The sequence below is a fragment of the Artemia sp. Qi Xiang Cuo genome, chromosome 12 (genome assembly GCF_049724085.1).
Source record: "Artemia sp. Qi Xiang Cuo chromosome 12, ASM4972408v1, whole genome shotgun sequence".
Taxonomy (NCBI): domain Eukaryota; kingdom Metazoa; phylum Arthropoda; class Branchiopoda; order Anostraca; family Artemiidae; genus Artemia; species Artemia sp. Qi Xiang Cuo.
The window spans coordinates 19,329,253-19,352,924 of record NC_142805.1 but is presented as its reverse complement, the minus strand read 5'-3'; the positions used below and the strand labels follow the sequence as shown (position 1 = coordinate 19,352,924).

Here is a 23,672-nt window from a genome sequence, read left to right as displayed (position 1 = left end):
ATTGAATATGAAAATCAAGCTTAAAACGAAAAAAAAAATTTGCTATTGAAGTATAAATGAAACTTAAAACGAACAGAAATTAAATAAACAATCAATGCGAAGAAGCATACAATAGATATTAATGTAAATCAATGAACAAATCTTAAAACGAGTGAAACTTTAATTGAATATGCAAATCAAGCTTGAAACGAACAAAAATCACTACAAACAAGAGTTTGGGTATGACCTCCTTCTCTCACTGTAAAAGTCTGACATTTTGCTTGTTTTAAACTGTTGAAAAACTTTTTTTATTCATGTTTGTCTTTAATACTATATCCAAGATGACCTTAAATAGGAGTGGGGCTACCAACATCTCAACTCTTTACATTAAAATTTTACTTTTGCATAGCATTATTTTAAGAAAAAGGGCTCATCTAGCGTATCTGCTTTTCAAATGCAATATGACTACCTAAAATAAACAACAGTTTCCCTAATTAAAGCGGAGCTTTCACCTACTCATCATTGATATTGTACGTTTCATCCCATATTCATCTATATTTTAGTAATCATATCTATATTCATTCAGTATATCTGAAGCATCTCACATTGAAACATTGAAAATAGTAGTCAAAACGCTTCTTCAGGTAAGGTTCTCATACATGCTGCTTTCATTGAATAGTTTTCAGCAATACTATATGCCCTTTTGGGGGAGTTCCGCACCTTCTCTTAAATCAATCAAATTCTCATATGCCAATACCTTTTGATGATACAGTTAAAAATCAATGTAGATTTGTTAAAAATCAAATTTCCAGTTAAAAAATCAATGTTGTATCAATAGTAGATTTGGTTGATTAACATATTACAACCAAATTATCGTTTTTTAGAGTGTTGGTTTCGAATAGCAAGGTTCACTCTTTATTTATAGTTTTTACTGCAACATTTTAATCAAAAGTTCTCTTAATCGTGAAGGATACTTGTACTCCCTCCTTCAACACCAGTTTTTTTCATATTCAAGATCAATATTTGTATAACGATGGTTAGAGAATGGTGATCATATCATGAAAAAGTGTATCCTTTAAAATATTGATCAGAAGGGGGGAGGTTGTAGGTCCGTAATACCAAAACAAATTCAACGGTTATTATTTTCATAGTTTCCAAGGAGAATTCTTCAAACAAATCGTTATAGGATAACCTTTATCTCTGTGCCTTCCGCAAAGGTAAGCATACGAGTAGGAATTATTATCTACAGTAATTGTGTATTTTGAATTGAACTGCATGCATCTTTAGAAACAAATGCACAACCTTCGACAGTTACAGAGGAAAATTACAGATATATATATATCTAAATCGATTGACTGTTTCAGACATTTTTCTCCATAACACTTTGACCTTATTTGGGCCAAAATAAATATTTTTTGCCATAAAATGACAGAAAACATCACTTTGTTGGGGCACAATCTCGTCGACTATTTAAAAAAGAGATTAGAAGTATCAACTCGATTCAAAGGAGCCAGCTCCCAATACTTTAGGACTAGTGGTTTGATACAATTGTCCCTGGGAATACAAAAACAAGTAGCATTCATTTGTTACTATCCTTCTGAGAAATTTTACCTTTTTGTCAACAGGGGTTTTAAACCCATGTAATATACTACTGATTGTGTAATTTTCATCAAAGGGACTATTCCCTTTTCGAGGGTGTTTTCCCCCTTTTGAAAATTTAGCATATTTTGCGTATTTTTGGGTTTGTAACTTTAAACTAAATGTATTTGCGTATTTGACATCATTATAAAAAAAAAACTGATTCTTATGGTGTTTATACTATTATAAAAATTTCTTATTAGCATTTTGGTCACTACACAAATTACTCTTAAGTCACAGTTCATTACCACAAACTGTTTTATTGATGAGGTAAAAGGTTTGCATGAGTTAAAGAATTTTTCTGGTACAAATTCAGAACATATTATCTGGCTTTTACTGTATATTGCAGTGATATGTAGACTGTAACAGAACAAAATACAAAATATTAACAGAATGTAATGGTAACAGACTGTAACAGCGAAATAGTAACAGAGTGTAATACAGACTGAACATAACAGACTGGTAAAAACTCAGAATATATTATTTAACTTTTTATCGTTAGTTACAGGGATATGTAGACTGTAACAAAACAAAATATTAACAGATGGTAACAGACTGCAACAGCAATATAGTAACACAGTGACATAACAGACTGGTACAAATTCAGAATATAGTATCTGACTTCTTTACTGTTAGTTGCAGTGATATGTAGACTGTAACAGAACAAAATACAAAATATTAACACTGTAATGGTAACAGATTGCAACAGCAAAATAGTAACAGAGTGTAATAGAGACTGAACATAACACTTACTTACTTAAGTCCCATCCGTCCTTGAAGGTCGTCTTGGGGCCTCTTTCTTCGTAACGGCGTGGATGTGCCTTCTGTATGCTTCACGGTCTTTTGCTAGGCGAAGAAGGTCCGAGAGGCGGTGAGGTGCAAAGTTTTCCTTCCACCTTTTTGGGTGACGACCACGAGGACGAGAACCGTGAATTTGGCCTTCGAAGGTGATTTTTGGGAGACGGGACCGACTCATCCGTTGTACGTGACCGAGCCATCAAAGTTGCTGGAGCTGGATCTTCATGAGAATTGTTTGTTGTACTTTAAGGCGCTCGAAAAGTTCGACATTTGAGATTCTATCAAGGTAAGTGATCCCGCCGATGCGGCGGAGGCACTTAGTTTCAAATGCTGCAAGTCGAAGGTTGTTATTTACCTTCAGTGTCCATGTTTCACATGAGTAGATTGCAATAGGGACGATCAGGGTATCAAAAAGTCGTGTCTTATGCCGCAGAGACAAATCCTTGCTTCGCCATATGGGCATAAAGACCTTGAAACTGGAACTCGCGAGAGTGAGACGTCTTTTAATGTCTTTTGATAGACTGTTATCGCTGGTGATCAGACTACCGAGGTAAGGGAAATCGTCAACCAACTGGATACTCTCTCCATTAATTTTCAGGTCTGGCTTAACTGTATCCTGTGGCTTTCGTGAGCAGCACATAGCCTTTGTTTTTTATACATTTATGATCATTCCAAAAGAACTAGTGGCTTCGAAGACGTCGTTAAGAACGGCTTGTAGATCCTCGGGTGTTTCAGCCATTTCGTTGATATCGTCGGCGTAGGCTAGCTTATCTATCTGAACACCCCCTATATGTGCGCCACAAGTTGTCTCCACCAGGGATAAGACTGCTGTGAGGAAAAGGTTGAACAGCTCTGGAGACAAAAGGCATCCTTGAAGGACACCTGCGGAAGTCTGGAAACTGTCAGTGAGACCTTCACTAGTCATCACACGACTCCCAAATTTTGAGTACATATCCTTGATAAGATCTACTAGGTTTCGTGGGATTCCGTAATGGAGAAGGATATGCCATAGGCCATTTCTCCAAATAAGGTCAAATGCTTGCCTAAAGTCGATGAAGAGCTGATACAGGCCGCGACCGAATTCCAGATATTCCTCTAAAATTTGGCGAACAGTGAAAATTTGATCAACTGTCGATCTCCCAGGGCGAAAACCGGCTTGGTATTCTTGGATGACTAAGGATGACACGGCTCTGATCCGTTGGAGTATAATTCGGGTGAAGATCTTGGCAGTTTGAATTGTTAGGCTAATAGGACGGTAATTATCACATATTGCCTTTGACCCCTTCTTGTGTAGTGGAACAATTGTGGCTTCGCACCAAGAAGTTGGGAAATGACTCTTTTGCCAGGCACCGGATACAATCTTGTGGAAAAGATCTATAAGTGGTTCACACCGGACTTTCAGCAGTTCTGCCTGTATCCCGTCCGGGCCAGGGGCCTTGTTAGTCTTCAGCGCTTGGATGGCATCTTCGACCTCAGAACGGAGAGGAGGTGGGCTGGGATCTGAGACAGTAACGGGCAAGAGGTCCAGGACAGCAGAGTTTGGAAAGATATCAGGATTAAGCTTTTCTTTGAAATGCTCCATCCATCTCGATCGGATACCTTCTGTGCTTTGTATCTGAGAGCCATTTTTATCTAGCAGTGTACAAGAACTGAGGCTTTTCTTGCTTGTTAGCTCACGAACTCTCTTATACATAAAGTATGAATCGCCTCTCTTAAAATCAGCCTAACACTGTTCACATTTGTCTTTAATGTAGGTGCGATGGGCTCTACGGGTGGCTTTTTCTACAGCACGCTTCAACTGCTTATATCTGTCCCTGCTCTCTCTGTCTGACCTGTTATTGTGTTTTCATTTCTCAGTACATAATAAAATAATTTCATTTGTTATCCAAGGCTTTTTATCACCCTTTTTGGTTCCTAGGGCGGACATCGCTACTTTGCTGATGATCTTAGAGGAGTCTGTGAACAGTTTATCGATATCCTCTTTAGATAGAGTTACAGGAATATTAGAAAGAAGGTCCGATATTTGAGTAGACAGTTCATCGATGCAGGTTTGGCGAATTTGAGGGTCTTTGAGAAGATGTGTGTTGAAACGAGCGGGTCTATTATTTAGCTTTGAGGAAGATTTTAGGTGTATCTTTAGTGCAGACATGACCAGGGAATGGTCGCTGTCGAAATCGCCACCTGCGAGGGTGACAGTATCTAGCACAGATGATTTCCACCGCCGAGAGATGAGCAAGTCATCAATAAGATTACGGCTTTTTCCATCTGATGAGGTCCATGTTGCCTTGCGACGTTCTATGTGTTTGAAGAGAGTATTGGTAATGGCTAGATCGCTGTCTCTGCCAAATTTAATAAAGCGTTCTTCCCTCTTGTTAAATCACCCAAGGCCAAATTTACCCATAATATCTTCATTTCCAGTAGAATCGTTACCAACAATAGCATTGAAGTCACCAATGACAACAATAAGGTCTTTTTTAGGAACTGCGTCAATTAAGCTTTGCAGTTGAAGGTAGAAATTGTCAGACTCTTCATCTGGTTTGCTGCAGTCAGGAGAGTAGACTTGTATGATCGTGATGTTGATTGGTGATCCTTTCATTCGTATCATAATCAACCGTTCTGACACAGACGTTACGGAAATCAGGGATCTTCGTGCCTTACTCGACATCAAAAAGCCAACACCTTGGCGATGGACGCCATCGGTTCTCCCAGACACTATCAGACTAGTGTTGCCGATCCTTTCTTCGCCAGTGCTAGGGAGATGTGTTTCTGAAAGTCCCACAATATCCCATTTATATCGGTTTAGTTCATTTAGGACAAGATCTATTTTGCCTTGTTTAGCAAGCGTCCTAACGTTCAGGGTTCCAACATATAAAATAAATTTAGGAGAAAGCATAGCCTCCGGGTTTGGAGTTCTCAACATTGTTAAAGGGAGATTCTGGGTCGTCAGTTCGTCGGTTGTCCCGGACGTGGTAACTTCGTCGGTTGCCCCGGACGCGGTAAATTTGTCGGTTGCCTCTGACGCGGTAACTTCGTCGGTTGCACCGGATGCGGTAGTATTGGTTCTCGTTCTTGATCGTTTGTACTTCATATTTTATAGGAGAAGAGTTTTCTTGGCTAATTTCAGGACGGCGGTAAGCCACTCCTCTCCATCCCTAGCAGGGGCCGGCGATATCTACTACCGATAATGCGCCCTTCTGGCGTCCTGCATCACCTGCAATTTTCCCATTGCTGGGAGAAGTTTTGTGACTGGCGGGACGTATCCATACGCCGATGGGCCCTGCCCAGTGCACATCAGAGGGGCCTTCCACCTCCTCCGCCTGAATTTATGGCCCCCGGACGTGGGTGCTCCAGCTATAGTTCAACACCCCCAGAAACCGGGTCCTCCCTTGGTCCGCGCCTCCCGACTGGGAGGTGCCCTGCATATCTACAGGACGTTCCCCTATCCGCCACCTGGGGACGCGCTGAGTGGCCTGGGAAAGGCCCCACTGATAACTCTGAAGTTCTCAGTAGTTCTCAGTAGTACAAACTGGTACAAATTCAGAATATATTATCTAACTATTTTACTGTTAGTTGCAGTGATATGTAGATTGTAACAAAACAAAATAAAAAGTATTAACAGACTGTAATAGTAACAGACTACAACAGCAAAATAGTAACAGACTGAACATAACAGAATGTAATAGTAATAGACTGTAACTGCAATAGTAGCAGACTTTAATACAAAGTATTAAGTAAATAGGGATTCGATTCAGAGGGGGTAGATATTCTGTTCTGCTCAATATTAAACAAAAACATTGTGAAATATCCAGACCTAAGTTATCGTTTTCTATTTTATGCAGGTCCAAATGGCAAATAGCAAACACTTGACAATGGCTTTAAAAGATAGTGTATTTTAGAAGTTCATGTTATGAGATTTGCTGACATTTCCAGATTAGTCATACATTAGGCTATGAGGATTATTTTCTGGCATTTCGTGGAAGATAATATTTCTAACTTTCTGGAATATTCATTAATCATGTTAAATAGATGCTCTTTTAAGTGATTAAGGAATAGACAATATATTATAATAAACATATAGATACTCTTTATTGCCCAAAAAGCACATAACTAACAGTAAACGTCACACGACAAGAAAATATAATACATAACAAAAAGAAATTAACATAAAAATAAATTTGAAAAACTTTTAACAGCCTTTTCGAGAAGTTCATCACTGTAATGTTTTACAAAGTACAGAACAAAAGAAAATAAACACGGTTAGGATTCCTTTTGGGGTGGATAACAAAGGAATTGGCAAAACGAAATGAGACTCCTCTATATATTTTTGCCGACTGGTTTATGATTCTTAAAAATCCAGTAAAATTTTATGATGGGCATCAGAATTGAGGGATACAAAATATTAAATAGCGACAAAGACCACACTGGCTTTCCATCATAAACATCAAAAAAAGAAGAACAATAGGGAATTCTTTTCGCAAGACAGTGGAATTCTAATTTGAATGAACATTTGCTGAGTTAAGGACGCTAAGACTATTTTAAAAATTTCATTTTAGTTTTAATGGCCGTATGTTATTGTAAGTCTCTTTTCTTTTATATATTTATATTTTGCCGAGGACGGCCCTTGGATATAGGGCCGAAATATTCATTCAAATTAGAATTCGACTGTCTTGTGAATAGCATTCTCTATTGTTCTTCTTGTTTATGATACAAAATATGGAACCAAATATTGTGTTTGATGCTTGGTGAATGCCTAGTTTCTGTGTTTATCACCCTCTCCTGTACTCTCTGGATGTATACAAACGCACAGACAGAAACACACACACACAAAAAAGATTGATTTGTATACAAATTTACAAACAACAGTGACTGTAAACATAATTCAATAAATTTGGAATAAGATTTGATTTAGTAAATTTAACATAGGATTAATTCATTTTATATAATTCAATTTAGAAAACTTAGCAAGGTTTAAAGGTAGGATAATAACACATAGTGTCACTTACCTATAGTGTCTTCAGCAAATCTAGCATATGGAGATACATCTGTTGAAGTTACATTCATTCTAAAAGTATCTACTCCAACCATTTACTTGATTAGCCAAAGAAAGTAGTTCTTTGTATCCGGAGCTCAATCTTCTATAATACGTCTGCAATAAATGGTTATTATCAGCTACATGAAAGTCTAGTATTTCTTGCCACTTTGAATTTGAACCAAAGAAAGACATGTTGGTAACGGCTGGCGTGAAAAAAGCGCTTTTTTGGTGGATATTGGTGTCAAAATAGGAGAAATAAGAGGAATATTCCCAGGAGAAAGGATATGATGCCCTAAAATATACTTTTTGAGGCCTGAATTTCCTTGAGGAGCTTCTCTGCACCAAGGTTGGGGGATCTCCCTATTTCCTCATTACATATATTTACGGAAAATGTGGTACTTATGTGTTATATAATACACGCTCGAGAAGTAAAGTTTGGTGAGTGCTAATGAAATAAAACAGAATATGATGAAAATACAATACTTTAGTAGCAAAATTATGAAAACTACAACAGATAATTATGGAAAGGGGGCCACACAGAGCACCTTATATTAAATAGTAACCTAAACTAACCTAACCCAACCAAAATATCCACTAAATATTTAATTAAAATATAGCTATAATGTAGTTTCCCACCGAGCCGAAGCTAATCGTCTGGTATAAACACCGTGAGAACCGGGTATTGTCTCATATTCGCGATACAAGTTCTGGAGTGTGTATTTACATGACACATAAGTACCGAAAATGTGCTGTCAAAAAGATAAGTCTTGGACTGGTGTAAAATAGGCCAAATCTTGACTTGGTACAAAAATAAGCTAAATCCTGATTTAATTTAAGAAAAAGCGGTGTCCTGACTTGGTAAAAAAAAAAGGCAAGTTCAAGCAACAGACTGAATTCTCATAAAACTAAGCTAAGTAATGACCGGCTTTAAAAACTAGACAAGTCTTTAACTCATGCAAGAGTGAGCTAAGGCCAATCTGAGTACAATCAGTGCAAAAACAAGCCATGTCCTGACTTGGTGCCAAATAAGCTAAGTGTAGGTTTGGTGCACCAAACTAGAGACTGACTAGGCGCATAAACAAATTATGACTATGCAGTAGAACTTTGATAATGCAGAGAAAAACATGCTAGGTCCTGACTTAGTGCAAAAACAAGTTTAAGTCCGGATCTGGCTAGAATAAGCTAAGTACAGACCTGGAGTTGTGTAGGGCTGTATTAGGGACATTCAGAGGGGGGGATGATTTCAACGAGTCATTATTTTATTTAGAGATCATTAAATACTAAGGTACAATCATCTATTTCTGGCTGGCACTATTCAAAAATTAATAATACACTACTTAATTGTTTCTTATTCTAGAAATGCTTTTCCCTTTTTTCTTACACATTCAATTGCATCAATATCGCATGTCAAACGTCTTTGTATTTGTCAACAGTACGCTTCTATAAAGTACGCTAAAAAAGTTCCAATTTGCAATGCATCAAAATTGCTAAACATGGCAAAACATAACCAATAAAGGTCGAAATTATTCCTTATATGAATAATGGATATGGCAATTGCTTGATTTTTCTCTTTATTAACTTTAAAAATATTTGCCACAAACAATTTTTTTAAAGGAAAGTAAAGAGCTAAATTCATGGGCACTCATAAGGGGGGAGGGGGGCCAGCCCCCATCCCCTGGCTGAATCACGCTGCCGTATACTTTTAGTTTTTTGTTTTGTGGTTTATATTATGCAACTAGACCCCAGCGCCGCGCCGATAAGGGAGGTCGGTGGCGGCGGGGTAAAAAAAATAGCAGCAGCGGCGCGCCGCTGGCGCGATCATTGTTGAATGCAAACATTTATGTTTTGATCAGTCTTTCTCAAATCCCAGCTTGAATTTGCATCAGATTTGGGCCTATTTACAAATTGGAAACTTCGCGAGTCGCTGGCTGGACATTGGTCTTCTTTGTTATTCATCAAGAGAAGCAGAAATCTTGTATAAACGAAATGGATGTGGCATTTCAGAACTCTTGCATAATAGTTGACATATCTAACAGCTATGTATTCCTAAAAGAATTAATTATCAAAATTATTCCATGGTGGGAGGCACTTGTGCCGAATCCTAACCCATTATGGGGTACCACCTCCATGTTGAACATCCGGTAATGAGGGGCGTGGCAGGTGGCACCGCTCCCCGTCTAATGATGCATGGCAATGGATTTATGGGCTTTGTTGGGCTAGCCACCCGGCAAAGCTTCTTTTACCTGGTTATGATTAACAACAAAAAGCCTCGGACCAAACAGCCATTTCGACGACGACCTGTAGCACGTCCACCGACCATCCAAACGGACCTGTTTACGGTAGCCCACTGCAATGTACGAGGTCTCAGATCTAAGTTTGACCAGTTCCTACATTTAGTGAACTCGATCAAGCCATCTATCATGTGCATCACTGAGACCAATCTAAACCAAGAAATTCAGAGCAGTGAGGTTGCCATACAGGGATACAAGCTCCTCAGGCGGGATCGAGAGCGTACTAACGGCGCTAAATACGGAGGATGAGGTGTCGCTGTTTATATACAGAGCCATATATCTTATTCATGCCTGAACATACCAGATTCAGCTGGCGAAGAAGCTCTGTGGGTCAGGGTGACCCTCCCAAATAAATCCGTGATTGTCGGTACCGTGTACAACCCTCCAACTTACCAGATTACCAGCTACCTTGAAACCTCCCTTGAATATATTCGGGGCACGTACACTAAGTCTGCCATTATCCTTCATGGAGACTTCAACGTCCATCATAGCGTGTGGCTTTGCAACAAAAATAATGATAGGGAAGGGTCAGACTTGTATGATCTATCTCTCTCTTACAGGCTGAGCCAACTTGTCGATTTCAACACGTATCACGGCCCAAACGGACCATCTCTACTTGACCTCTTCCTTACAGATCACCCTGACTCCTTTAAGGTAGACGCTCATGCTTTCACCAGTGACCACGTTGTCGTCGTTGCACGTGGAAACCTACGTATTCCGCCTCCAGTAAAGCATGAACGAACAATCTAGCTATACAAAAGAGGTGATTGGGACGGTTTGACAAACACTCTTTTTTCTCAGCAGTGGAGAGCCTTCCTCCTGGAAGGCCCAGAGAAAGCTGCAGATAAGTACCAGCAGGCCATAGTTGACTCTGTCAAAAAGCATATCCCTTCAAAGCGGATCCAGGTGTCCAGTAAGGACAAACCTTGGTTCAACGCCCAGTGTAAGAAGACAATCCGAGCAAAGCAAAAGGCACACAAGCGATGGCTACTTTCGAAGAGCGAAGAGGACAGAATTGCATTCATAAATCCGCGCAAAGATGCAGTTCGAGCAATTCGGCAGTCCCGGGTTCAGTATAAGGAGAAATTCACCACCAAGCTTCAACTTTCTTCAGCAAAGAGTTGGTGGAAAATTGTCAAGGAAGCTTTACCGTTGTCCAAGGGGACCGCAATTCCTTCTCTCCAGAGTAACGGGACAGTGGTACAAGATCCACAGGCAAAGGCTGAAGCTCTTGCTAAGGCTTTTGCCGAATTCTCGAATCTAGACGATGACGGTAGAGAAGTGCCAAAATTCTCCGACCGAACCGACACTGTCCTGGAATGAGTGAGTTTTTCTGCTCCCAAGATCCTTCGCATGCTGCAGCATCTAGATGTGACCAAAGCCACGGGTCCTGACAACATACCAAATGTTGTCCTCAAGTCCTGCAGTGCCGAACTAGCTGGACCCTTGTCATTGCTTTTCCGGCTGAGCTTTTACTCCGGAACCTTCCCACGAACATGGAAGTCCCCCCATGTTATACCTACTCTAAAGCCAGAAGGCGATCCAACGAGCGTGGGCTCCTACATGCCTATTAGCCTTCTCTCCTGTGTTGGCAAAGTCTACGAGAGCGTCTCCAATAAAACACTTCATCAGTACCTGGAATCAAATGACCTTCTAGGCGATCGCCAATATGGATTCCGCCGGAAACGCTCAACATTAGACTGCCTAGTGGCCCAGTATCAGGAGTGGATAGAACTACTGGCAACGGGATACGACATCAGGCTATTATCCTTCGACATTGCGAAAGCTTTTGACAGAGTATGGCACCGTGGCCTGCTAAAGAAACTTTATGTGTATGGTGTTCATGGATGTCTGTTAAAAGTGATTGAGAGCTTTCTTTCCGATCGTTCACTCCGGGTTGTTCTTGACGGGTTTATTTCCAACGAGTGTTCAGTGAAAGCAGGGGTACCCCAGGGCAGTTTCTTGGGACCTACGCTCTTCCTTAACTACATAAACGACATGTGAGACAACCTCGCAAACCCTCTGCATCACTTTGCCGATGATACTACGACACACTCAGCCGTCCCTAAACACGAAGACCCAACACAAGCCTCCCTTTCCCTACAGATGGATCTTTTAAAAATTGAAAAGTGGTCTGATGCATGGATGATCAACTTCAATGCATCGAAAACAAAGGAGCTTCTAATTACCCGATCAAAGGTACCATGTGAACACCCAAGTTTCATCTTCAAAAATGAAGCTATAAAGAGAGTCGACGAGCTTCGTCTACTGGGGATTCATTTCTCCACCGATCTCTCTTGGAACAACCACCTTGATCGGGTGAGAACCTCCTGCGCAAGAAAATTGGGAGTTACTCTTCGCTGTAAAAACCTTCGTCCATCAAGCTCGATCATCCGACTCTACAAGTCTTGCATTAGACCCATAGCTGAATATGGATGCCCGCTATATTCTGGTGCTCCGAAAACGCTGTTGGCACCACTTCAGAAGATCCAGAATAGGGCTAATAGGGCGGGCTGCGCCTGTACACAAGAATCGCTCCAGCCTCTAAATGAAAGGTTTGATGTAGCGTCGATGGCTGTTTTCTACAAGTACATGAGTTCACTTCCCTCAGACGATCTCTCTCGAATTGTGCCCCCCTTTGTCCAGCCGACAAGGCAGACACGAAGGCACACAGCTCGGTCCAATTATCTAAAGGATGATACGCCGAAAACTGAGTACTCGAGGAACAGCTTCCTCTGGCGTTGCACTTCTATCTGGAACGATCTTCCTGGGGATATTATCCCTGCAAATCCCTCTGTTGACACCTTCAAAAGAAGGTTGAATAGACATTTAAGACCTCGAGGCCATTGAAAGAGGTAAATGAATAGCGGCATATCAGATACTTTGGAGTACCTGGCGCCGTTAATATTGGAATTAAAAAAAAAAAAAAAGTATTTTTTTTTATTGAACAACTGTCGCCATCAAAAAGAACTGTCACCATTTGCATCACAGCTGGGTTGGTAGGAATATCTTTCCTCTAAGCTTTCATACCATCAAAAATCCAGAAGGGATTTAGAAAGTATATCCCCTTTTAATCAAGATTGTTTTGGTAATGAAGATCTGTGCTCTTAAATACAGACCAACCCAATCTTTTTCTAGCCCATGAAGCTGGTGGCAAATTGCCAAGCTCATCAGAGGTTCTAACTCCAGCCACATCCCTACCTGTACTTTCATCCTCTCACCCAATACTTTCAGTTAGCCTTGCCATTTTGCAGCCACTGTGAAATAGGATAGTCACATTTGAACAAGTACAATCACATCCCAGCACCACCAAGCAAACAAAAGCTTCAAGGGAGAAAGAAGAGCAGAACAAAAGTGATCACTGATATATCAGTGAAAGCCAAAATTGAAGTTGCTGCAAGGAAGACAAAAATTGAAGCAACAAAAGCAAGAAAAATAAAGCAGCAGATCGTGAAGAAATTTGGGGAGAGGACAGTATTGAGGGTGAAAATGAAACTGAAAAGGTTCAGACAGTGACTGTCAGACAGTTCTCTTGGGTAAGATAGTGAAAAGGAATGTGAACTTACTTTTGATTTGGTAGAACCTACTGCAGAGGTTAGTGTGACGACTGAGTGGTGAGACAGGTAATGTGTGAAAGTGGCTAAAACAGCCAGATCATATCTACTACATGAAAGAGGATTTAGGATAAAAACCCCCAGTACCTGGACAGCGTGTGATCTTGGACAAATGTTTTGACTAAAATGTATCTTCTCTAAACAAGGACAGCAGGTTCTTAATCTTGGATCAGATGCAGATAGTTGGAATTGGCTGACTACGATCTTATAGCCAAGCCTATTTAAATATGATTACTCTTTTCCACAACAAATGTCAGTGACTGAATCTGTCCATGATTGAAATACTTCAATTTTAAGATCTTTTCTTCAAGATTGGGCAGTAGCCTATTTTCGAAGATTATACTCAAGCTAAGAATCACACAAGAAAAGAAAAGCTCCAACATTGTGGTTGACGCAATAAAGAATTGGCTTAAATTAATTCAAAGTCAGCGGAACTCCGCCACCTCGGCCGGCTGAAGCGCACCAGCGGTTTTACGACACTTCGGCGGCGGTCGACCGGGCCTCTCGTTGACGGCGTTCGATGCATGCACCAGCGCGACGCAAAGATCTATATACAACATTGGAAGTGCCAATTAGACCAGGTGAGCCCCCTCTAAAATTAAGCTTATGGGCACCCATGGCTACATTAAACTAAAGATGACCCAAAACAAAATTGAAAAAATTCTTCAAGCAAACACTATCAACAAAGAAATAAAACCCAAAACAAACATAAGCTCAAACATGAGAAGCAGCATAACTTGCTGTGCTGTAAAGTTTGAAAATAATATTAGGCTACTTATAATTCAATATTTTGACCACTAGCGCCAACAGGGGGGAGGGGCTGCACCTCCCACCTAAATTTTGACAATTGCCTTCTTGTTTCTATTTTATATTTTTTTTTCTTGTTTAGCTACGTGCTATAGTAAACAGCAGGACCGACCCTTTGTATTTGTCAACCCTGGGCTTTTGTTCTTTCGTAGTTAATAATAATCACTGTTACTTTTGGTGATAAACTTGTTTTTAAATATCCTGTCTGTCCCACTCTTGTAAAACCTTGTTTTAAAATATCTAAAACAGTTCCCTGTTGCTGTTTTTACCATATTCTTGATTAGAAATGGAATCTCTGAGGAGAGTTCAGTCAAAAACTAAGCATTGACTAGTCAGTTTGTTTTGATTTTTCTTGTGGATTTTTTTATAACAAAATAAAAACAAAAAGGTAAAACGAACTTGGATATATATATATATATATATATATATATATATATATATATATATATATATATATATATATATATATATTATATTTTCAGCGTAAATGCAAAAGAAAAATAAAGAAGCTGTAGTCCAAGAATCTGAGAATAACTAGGTTAGAGAAGCATTAGCAGTCAAGAACCTCTTTCAGGTATCAAGATATTGTATCTTTCAGTTGATCAAGATACTTCAATACTGATACTTCAAGATCTATAGATCTATAAAGGTAATATTTTACCTTTGCATAAAAAAGGTGATTCATCTCTAATGTCAAACTGTAGACCAATTTCTCTTCTTCCTGTCATCTCTAAGGTTGTTGAAAGGGTAGTGCATCATATACTCTCTTCATTTGTATTTAGTACTAATATGACTGCAGGAAATTCTTTCATAACTAACCATCAGTATGGTTTTCGTCCCGATTTCTCTACCTCGTATGCATTTTCAGATGCAACAGAGTTTGTGCGTGTTAATCTGGACAAGGGCTTATGTGTTTTGGGTCTATTTCTTGACTTTTCAAAGGCCTTTGATATGGTTGACCACTCTGTTCTTTTGTCTAAACTATCTTTATTTGGAGTACATAGAGTCCCACTAGAATGGTTAAGTTCTTATCTGTCAGGAAGATCTCAGTATGTTTTGGTTAATGGTACTTCTTCCACTGCTTTGCCTGTATTGAAGGGTGTCCCACAGGGCTCTGTGCTTGGACCACTTTTGATTTTAATTTACATTAATGATCTTGCTCTGTCTGGGGTAATACTAATACATCTCTTCTCTGCTCACTTCAAAGAGCCCAAAATAGGGCAGTGAAGGCTAATTTTCTTCTCCCTCGGCTTTACCCTTCCTCTGATCTGTATAATGCTACTGGAATAGCTCCCCTGGATCGTATTGTGGGTAAAAGTAATCTTTATGTAGCGCATTCTGCTTTTCTGGGTACACTTTCACTGCCTCTGCAGCAGTTTTTTTCACGGACAGGTTCAGGTAGGTACTCTACTTTTTTACGTAGTTCCTCTTGTAGACTTATATTACCCAAACATTCATCTACAGCAGCCCAGAGGTCTCCTGTTTATAAATCAATTCTATTATGGAATTCCATCCCTCCAGATGTCCTGCTATTTCTGTCTGCAAAGGCAGTTTATCGTCAGGCCTTTCTAATTTAGTAATTTCTCTCTCTCCTTTGTTTATTTTCCCTTTTTTCTCTTTTCCTAGTGTTTCTCCTTTTTGGTTTCTTTCCCAACTGATAACTCCTGTCTTTCCTGTTTCTCTACTTTTTGGTTTTTATTTATCGGTATTATTATAATAATTTGCATTTGTTTTTACTGTATGCTAGTGTTTATTCTCTTTCATCTTTATTTCATATGTATTGTTTGATTTAGGGTAATATTTATAGTTCTTTTAGTGCTTTATTATTATGTTGTATGGCCCACAACAAGCCTAGTTTCTTGGGCCGAATGACTTTTTTACGTTTGTAATAGTGTTTTAGCATTAATAAAATGATTGATTGATTGATTATAGCAAGTGCCTTTATCAAATCCAGATCTCAATAGGTTCAAGAAAATAGAGATCACATGAAGTACATTTTTGTGCTATTTGCTTTCTTGACCGTCAGGGTCTTGTTTTAGGAGTAATGACAAATCAGAAACATGCGCAAAATCTGTGAATGGGTAATTCTGTTGGACTGATGAAGGAAATATCTAAAGGTGAATAAAGCTAAAATCCAAGTTATAGTGTCAATATGGTCACTATTACAGTCATAAGAACCAAAATGATGCAGTTCTAGTGATACAAAATGTCTTGTGCCAAGATAGTATTTCAGAAGTAAAATTAGCTAATTACTTCACAATTTTTGTCAACAAGAATAAAGAAATTTCTAGAAATGAACAAATAGTAATCCTACTCAGATACATATCCAATAGAAAAGTAGCTAAGCAACCAATTGGCTGCTATTACATTCAAAAATTACATGTCAAGAGCTTATCCATTTTGATTTTCTTGAAAATCTTGGTGTTAATATGGTGCTGTGTATTGTCAATTGTTATAACAGCACATCTGTTATGAGTGGGAAATTTAATGTAGTTCCACCAAGCTTAAGGAGAAGGTGCCTTATGCAGTTTATATGCACTGTCACACCAACAAATTAAATATAGTTTTGACTGACTGCCTAAATGACATAAAAAAAAATTGAAATTTTTTCTGTGATACTAAGACTTTTTCATAGGCCTACTTGTATCATGCAGCAACGCTCAACATGATGAATTTGTGGGTTCTCATCCTAATAGTGGGCAAAAAGTCTTAGAACTTGGGAGGATTTTCCAGACTTGCTGGTTTTATGCAGTCTACTCTATTTCCAAGTTAATGACCATGTTAGGTCATGTTGAAGCTATAATCTCAACATGCACCCTAGGAAGTATTGCCAAGCTGCTATCAGGGCCGTCACGTATAGGGGGACGCCCCCCCTCCATGTTTTTGGTCACTCGGTAAAAACAAAAAGAAGTCAGTAAAATTTTAGCAAGAAGCGCCACAATTTTTCTGATGCCGCTCAAATTATTTGTTAGGTTCAATAAATATTGAACTCTCATCTACAGAAATTTCAGACTTGGCTGGTAAACACAGCAGTTTTACCAACTCGTGCTGTGATTTTACAGATGGTGCCACAATTTTCCATTTGGTTAAATAAATAGCATTAAAATAGTGATATGATATGCACCAAAATTTGAATCTTGGTTGGTAAATGCAGCGGTTTTACCGACTCGTGCAGTGATTTTATGTAATGTATTTGAAACAGACATTATGCTAATTTTTGACAAAAACAGTCAGTAAAAATGATCAGCCAGTTGGTAAAATCTCTTGCCCCCCCCCCACCCCCCAGCATTTTGGCTAGTAACGACCCTGGCTGTTATGTCTATATTTTTGTTGTTTCTATGGCTTACAAGATTGCATAAATGACAAGTCTAAACCTGTTTGAATTCTGACAAAAACATTTCACCTTAATTTCATCTTTTCAATCTCTTTTTTGTTGGCTTTGGTTATTGAAAAGGCAATCCCTGTTTTTTCAGTTGAATTTTAAGCTATACCAAGAGTGTTTTCCTAAGTTTAAGAAATAGATTCACAGATCTATAAAACCTTATAAATTGAGATTGAGCAAAGGTATGAGGCTCAAAATACTATTCTTTTGCCTCATTTGAGAAGAAGGTATATTTTGCAGGGTTTCACTTTTATAACACAGAACATTAAAGGTCATCAAAGGGCAGTGCCCTCTGGGGGAATAAGAAGCAAAGGTAATTTCTTCCCATCTTCCTAAGAGATCATTAAGAATCTGGGTACATTTATGAGCATTTTATTCGCCTATTTCAACTACTTTCTAAGATAGTAAAAAAAAAACTAGAATTTCCATGCTAGTTCTATAAGTGACTGAATTGGTCAAGATTATGGGGTTTAGGCTAAACTGCTTAATTAAGATCTAAATTACTTAATATGGGCCTAAATTTAGTAACTGAATCCAGGCCTGCAGTGGGCTTAGGGTAGGGTTGCCATACATCCTGTTACACTGGGACATGTCACTGGTTTGTCATGCATAGTATACTGGCACCACATTCTGTGCAAAAGACTTTGCAATAACTTAAGAAAATCAAATTTTACAGAATTTTGACCAATGCAAGTAATTAAGATACTAAAAATTTGTTTCTCATTCTTATTTATTATTTCTTGAAAACTGATGGTATGCAGCTGAAACTGATGAAATTGAACTCTTTGGAGAACCAACTATCAGAATCAATTGTTTCTTTCTGCATAATTATAGCAAAGAACTTAAAATATTTTATTGGAAAAGTTAATCATATACAATACTGACAATACTAATGCAAAATGTAGAGGACAAAAAGAGGCAAGGGATACACAATGTCAGCCAAGGTTTCTAGCACCAGTCTCTGCCAACTGCAGACTTGAAGGCTTCAACAAAGGGCAATATAATAGCATTCTTGCTAAGGGATTTCCATTGGCTGACTATAAGGTCAGAAAAGGATATGTTTTGCAGCCTGCTGTTAGCATGTTTTCAATAAAGCTTCAAGGGGTGGCCTCTAGTACTTGGTGGACTGACTATCCAGAACACGTTGGGGATCACACTCTAGTCATGTACTAACTTGTTTGTTGTTATTTCATCTCCTTGCCTATGTCTATATGTCAGAGATGATAGTTTAAGCTTATGTTATTAGGTTGGATATGTAAGATGTTGAATTCCTTAATGCATGTAGCTGCATGTTGTTACACTGATTCTAGAATTGATATATCACCCTTATTTACTGGAGTAGCAACACACATCCCAAATTCCAATTTCGGTCTGATCAGGCCATTTACAAGCTTGGTGATCACAACTGGAGATATACTGCAGAATGTTCTTTTTATTAAACCAAAAGTTGGGTTGGCACTGGCTACTATACACTGTGCATGAAAATTAAACTTGATCTTATCATCAACCAAGAATCCCAGATCTTTTTCACCATAACTACATACGAGTGGTGTTTTGAGCCATTGCTGAATTCCATAAAATACTGGCACAGAGGGTTATTGCTATTTGCTCCAAAATGAATGACTCCGCATATTAAGTTCAAGCTGCCAGGATTCTGCCCACTTTGACAATGCATCAAGATCAGCCTGGATTGCTATGGCACTTTGAGGGTCATGGACAAGGCCAATTATTTTCGAATCATCTGCATACAAGAAAATTATATTCTCTATGATTGAAGGTACATTGTTGATGAAAATATTAAATAAAGTTAGACCCAAAACTGTTCCTTGGGGTACTCCACTTTTTACATCTGCTGATTCCAAGAAGAAGATTGATCTGTTGCCTCCAAATACCCTTACCACCTGCTTTCTATTGGTAAGAAATTACATCATTCAGTTGAAAACATCATCATGGATGCTCATTGCACAGAGTTTAGTCTCCTATGGCAAACTTTATCAAATGCTTTGAGCTTTGATAAAGTAATAACATGTCAACAGGAGATCCCTCATCCATAAGTTTTGAGACATGTTTTTATATGTCAATGAGGTTAGTGTCAACTGATAATTTGGGACAAAAGCCATGTTGAATAGGTGATAGCAGACTATTAGTGTTTAAATGAACCATAATGGATGAATTGACTATACCTTCAAGTAGTTTCCCAATTGCTGATGTAAGACTAATTGGTTGATAATTTTTAGCTTCATTTCTATTGCCCCCTTTGTGTACAGGCATGATGCAAGCATCTTTCTAATCTTACAGAATATATTTAGTACTAAGGGGCTTTTGGAAACTTAGAGTGAGAGGATGCAACAAAACTGCATAATCTCTCTTGGGTCACAGATTTTTGTGCCATCTAGTAGAAGTTAAGTAACAGAATGCATATCAGGGTTACCAGATGATGTGTACCTCAAGAATTTATTGGGTTTATATTCTGTTACAGCTGCTACTGATTCCTCATATTAAAGAAAAAAATGTCAGAAAAAAAATTCTTGAAAAAAAAATGTCAGAATATGAAGTAGTAAAATCTTTGGGGATTCAAACTGAAAAAGACAAATAGTCAAAATCTATCAGCATTCAAATTTAAAAAAGTTATTTGACAAAGAAGTTAATAATTATTACAGAACAGGTCTGGGATAGTTACTACAGTGGAGTTTTTATGGATTAATCTTGCTGCCTCACTACACTGGCAAAATGTTGTAAAGACAGTACATTATTTGTAAAAATAGGGAAAAATTATTATTGACCTCACATCTGAAGAAATATCATACCTCATAGATTTTATAGGATAAAGAAGAAGTGGCAAATGGTGCAAAAAAAGAGATATGCATCAAAAATGGTTAAGTTTTTGTTTTTCAATAGACTTTGGAAATAAAACATGGTAAATATGTAAATTAGCAGATAATTCAGATAAGTAAGAAAAAAACTTACCTCTAGAACCAGAATTTTATCCTGAATCCAAATATGACATTGATTTCTATTGAAATTCAATTTCAACCTAACTTAACCTAACCTATCCTTTCTGACCTTACCCAAATATATAGCCAATATTATATATTTCCTAAGCAGCTATTGCTTCTTAATTTTGTCACTGTTGATTCAATTTAGAGGTAAACCATTTTTAACAACATTGATGCTAAAAAAAAGGTATATAAGCTGAATGTAAAATAAGAGAAAAATGTATAATTTTTGAGGGTTTGTAAAGGCTTAAAACTGAAAATGATTCAGGATGAAATTTTGATTCTAGAGGTAGCATCAGGACTGGATTGACTAGATGCAGGGCCTGATTGGAATTTTTTGGGGGCCCCTCTCTATATATTAAATTTTTAAGCAAAATTCAAATCAAGCATATATTTGAATTAATAAAGATTGTATATATATATATATATATATATATATATATATATATATATATATATATATATATATATATATATATATATATATATTGCATTTTCATGTTTGTGTCTCACAATATTTCTTTTTACAGATGTGTTGGGTTATGACTGCTTGAATAATTTAAAAGATATGAAAGGCATTCTTTAACATCTCCATTGGGGTCTAAAAAGTACATTTGGCTACACAAACATGGTTCAAAATCATCTTCAAAGGTCTGTGATGGGTGTGCTGCTAAATTTATAATATTCTCTTTGACCTTTATTTTTGCTTACCAGTGATTGAGACATTTTTCCAGTACCTTTTGCCTTTGTTGCTTGGATTGGTCTTGTTAATTTTGATAGTCTAAGTGGCTCAATATCCCCCATTGTACATTTGCACATCTCAGGTTGTTTTCTTGGTAAATATTTACCAAATCATATTATTGAGTTAGGAATAAAGTGAATACACCATTTGATGCCTTTTTATGCTGATTACAAATATAATAACCATTTCTATCAGAAATGAAGTTCAGCTCCCCCCCCTAACCTAACCCGTACCCCTATATGTGCAAATATATATCCTGAATTGACATATATAGGGGGGGGGCTAAAATTCATTTCTGATAGAAATGATTATTACATTTGTCATCAGCATAAAAAACGCATCAAATGGTATATTCACTTTATTTGAAACTCAATAATGATTTGGTAAATATTTACTGTTTTCTTGATCTTGTCTCATATGATGGTCTAGTTTGTTCATTTTGAGTTTATGGTTTTGTCCTCTTTTGTTCTTTTTTGTACCCATTTTGTGCTAATGTTAATTTATGTTTGTGTCCCCTAGATGTTATGAAACTGCTGAACATGCCTATCAAAATTTACATTTACATCACCAAATAAGAGCACATGAACTTGCATGTTTCTAAATGTTTGTTCTGTAAATTCTTCTAAAATAGTTTTAAAATCTATTTTCCTTGTGTCTTCAATTTTAGTCAACATGATTGCTAAAATATTTAGTCTATTCTGATTTATTGCTGCAATCACATAGTTTTTATATTGGTTAGCCTATAGCCTTGAAAATGATCACTCTCTAGAAGCAATGCTTACTGAAATTGTTAAGAACATTTCACAATTTGAAAATCAATTTTTCATTTTTATAATGGCATGGGTCTCTTTGAAATATGGGACCCAATTGGGCCCAATTGGGTAAAATTCGACTTGAGCTGCTTTTGGTTGTCCTGGAAAGGAGTTTGATTAGGAAAATGAAACTTTCAGGGATGGGTCCACAGGCTAAAGTGTGTCTTAGGAATGCATTTTGAAGCTCCTACCTCCACTTCTCTCCCTAGTGGGCCCCGGCCTTTGATGACCTTTAAAAATCTGTGTGTCATAAAAATGAAAACTTGTAAAATAGATCTTGTGCTTAAAATGAAGTCCAAAAAAATTGTTTTCAGCCTCACAACTTTGCTCAATCCTGATTTATAGAGTTTTAAAGATATTCAAATACATTTACTAAATTTTAAAAATTAACATTGATATGGCTTAAAATTCTACTCAAACAGCTGGAACTACATTTTTCAGAACTAAAGCCATACAAAAGGAAACAGATAACTGAAAATTATGGTAAAATGTTGTTCTATCAAAATTACAATAGGTATAGACCTGTTATATAGGCAAATTTCAGGACCCTCTAGAGGGAGAAGGGGAGGTGATAATTACTTCAAAATACCTTCCCAGGACATATTTTAGCCTGTAGACCCATCTCTGAAAGTCTCATTTTCCTAACCTCACCCCTTTCCAAGATAGGTAAAAGTAACTAAAGTAGAATTTTACCCCCAATTGTTCTAATCACCCTTTTTCCAGCCAATCACCCTGGTTTCTCTGTAAATAGGCCTATAGCCTATTTTTTCTTACTTTATAATAAGCAAAGGTAAATTTTTACCAAATCATATTATTGACTTACAAATAAAGTGAATATACCACTTGATGCCTTTTTTTATGCCCTTTCCAAATATAATAGGCCCTAGCCTAGGCTAATCATTTTGTCGGAAATTAATTTTACCCCTATATCAATTCAGGGTATATATTTGCACATTAGGGGGGTGGGGGTGAATTTTAAACTTACCTCCAATTTACATCAGAAATAAAATTTTCCACCACCCCCTAATGTGCAAATATATACCCTGAATTGGTATATAGGCTATAGGGGTGGGGGTAAAATTCATTTCCGACATGCATTCTGCCGCCTATCAATCTTTTTTTTATAAAATAATTGACCAATGAAATGGCTGAAAATGAATTCTAAGTCTAAATAAGAATTTCAACTTACTGAGTTCAAGGATTCATAATAAGGAAATAATCTACAGATTCACGGTTTTGGATTTTTAAAAATATTGTGTTTAAGTTAATGAAACGCCATCTATTCTTTGAGGAGCTGAAATTACGAAAAATATAATAGTCTACCTTGTACACTAGTCCACCTCTTACTCATAGTTTACGTTTCTAGTAGAGATTAAATATAAGAAATAAAAAATTTTCAATTTAAATTAAAGAGTAACGTCAAAACGAACAGATATTATTCCATATCAGTAATGCCAGGTGCCTGACTTAAGAATGCGCACAAAGGGAATCTATTTTTTGGGTGGAGTTCGAAATCCAGGGTAAATTAGATCTTGCAGGGATGAGTGCAAAAAAAAAAAAATTCAGAGACGATGTTACCAG

General features: G+C 37.6%; 1 protein-coding gene across 1 annotated transcript in view; it reads right to left on the bottom strand.

The window, feature by feature from the left end:
* The window catches only part of LOC148945869 (two pore calcium channel protein 1-like), a 175,617-nt gene extending 152,280 nt beyond the window's left edge, over positions 1–23,337 (bottom strand). Inside the window, exons 1-2 of the mRNA XM_089097826.1 lie at positions 23,281–23,337; positions 7,419–7,561 (exon numbers count right to left, since the gene is read on the bottom strand). Of these exons, the coding sequence (XP_088953952.1) occupies positions 7,419–7,500 (82 nt within the window). The 5' untranslated portion in view covers positions 7,501–7,561; positions 23,281–23,337. The remainder of the gene's footprint in view (positions 1–7,418; positions 7,562–23,280) is intronic.
* Positions 23,338–23,672: the final 335 nt, after the last annotated feature.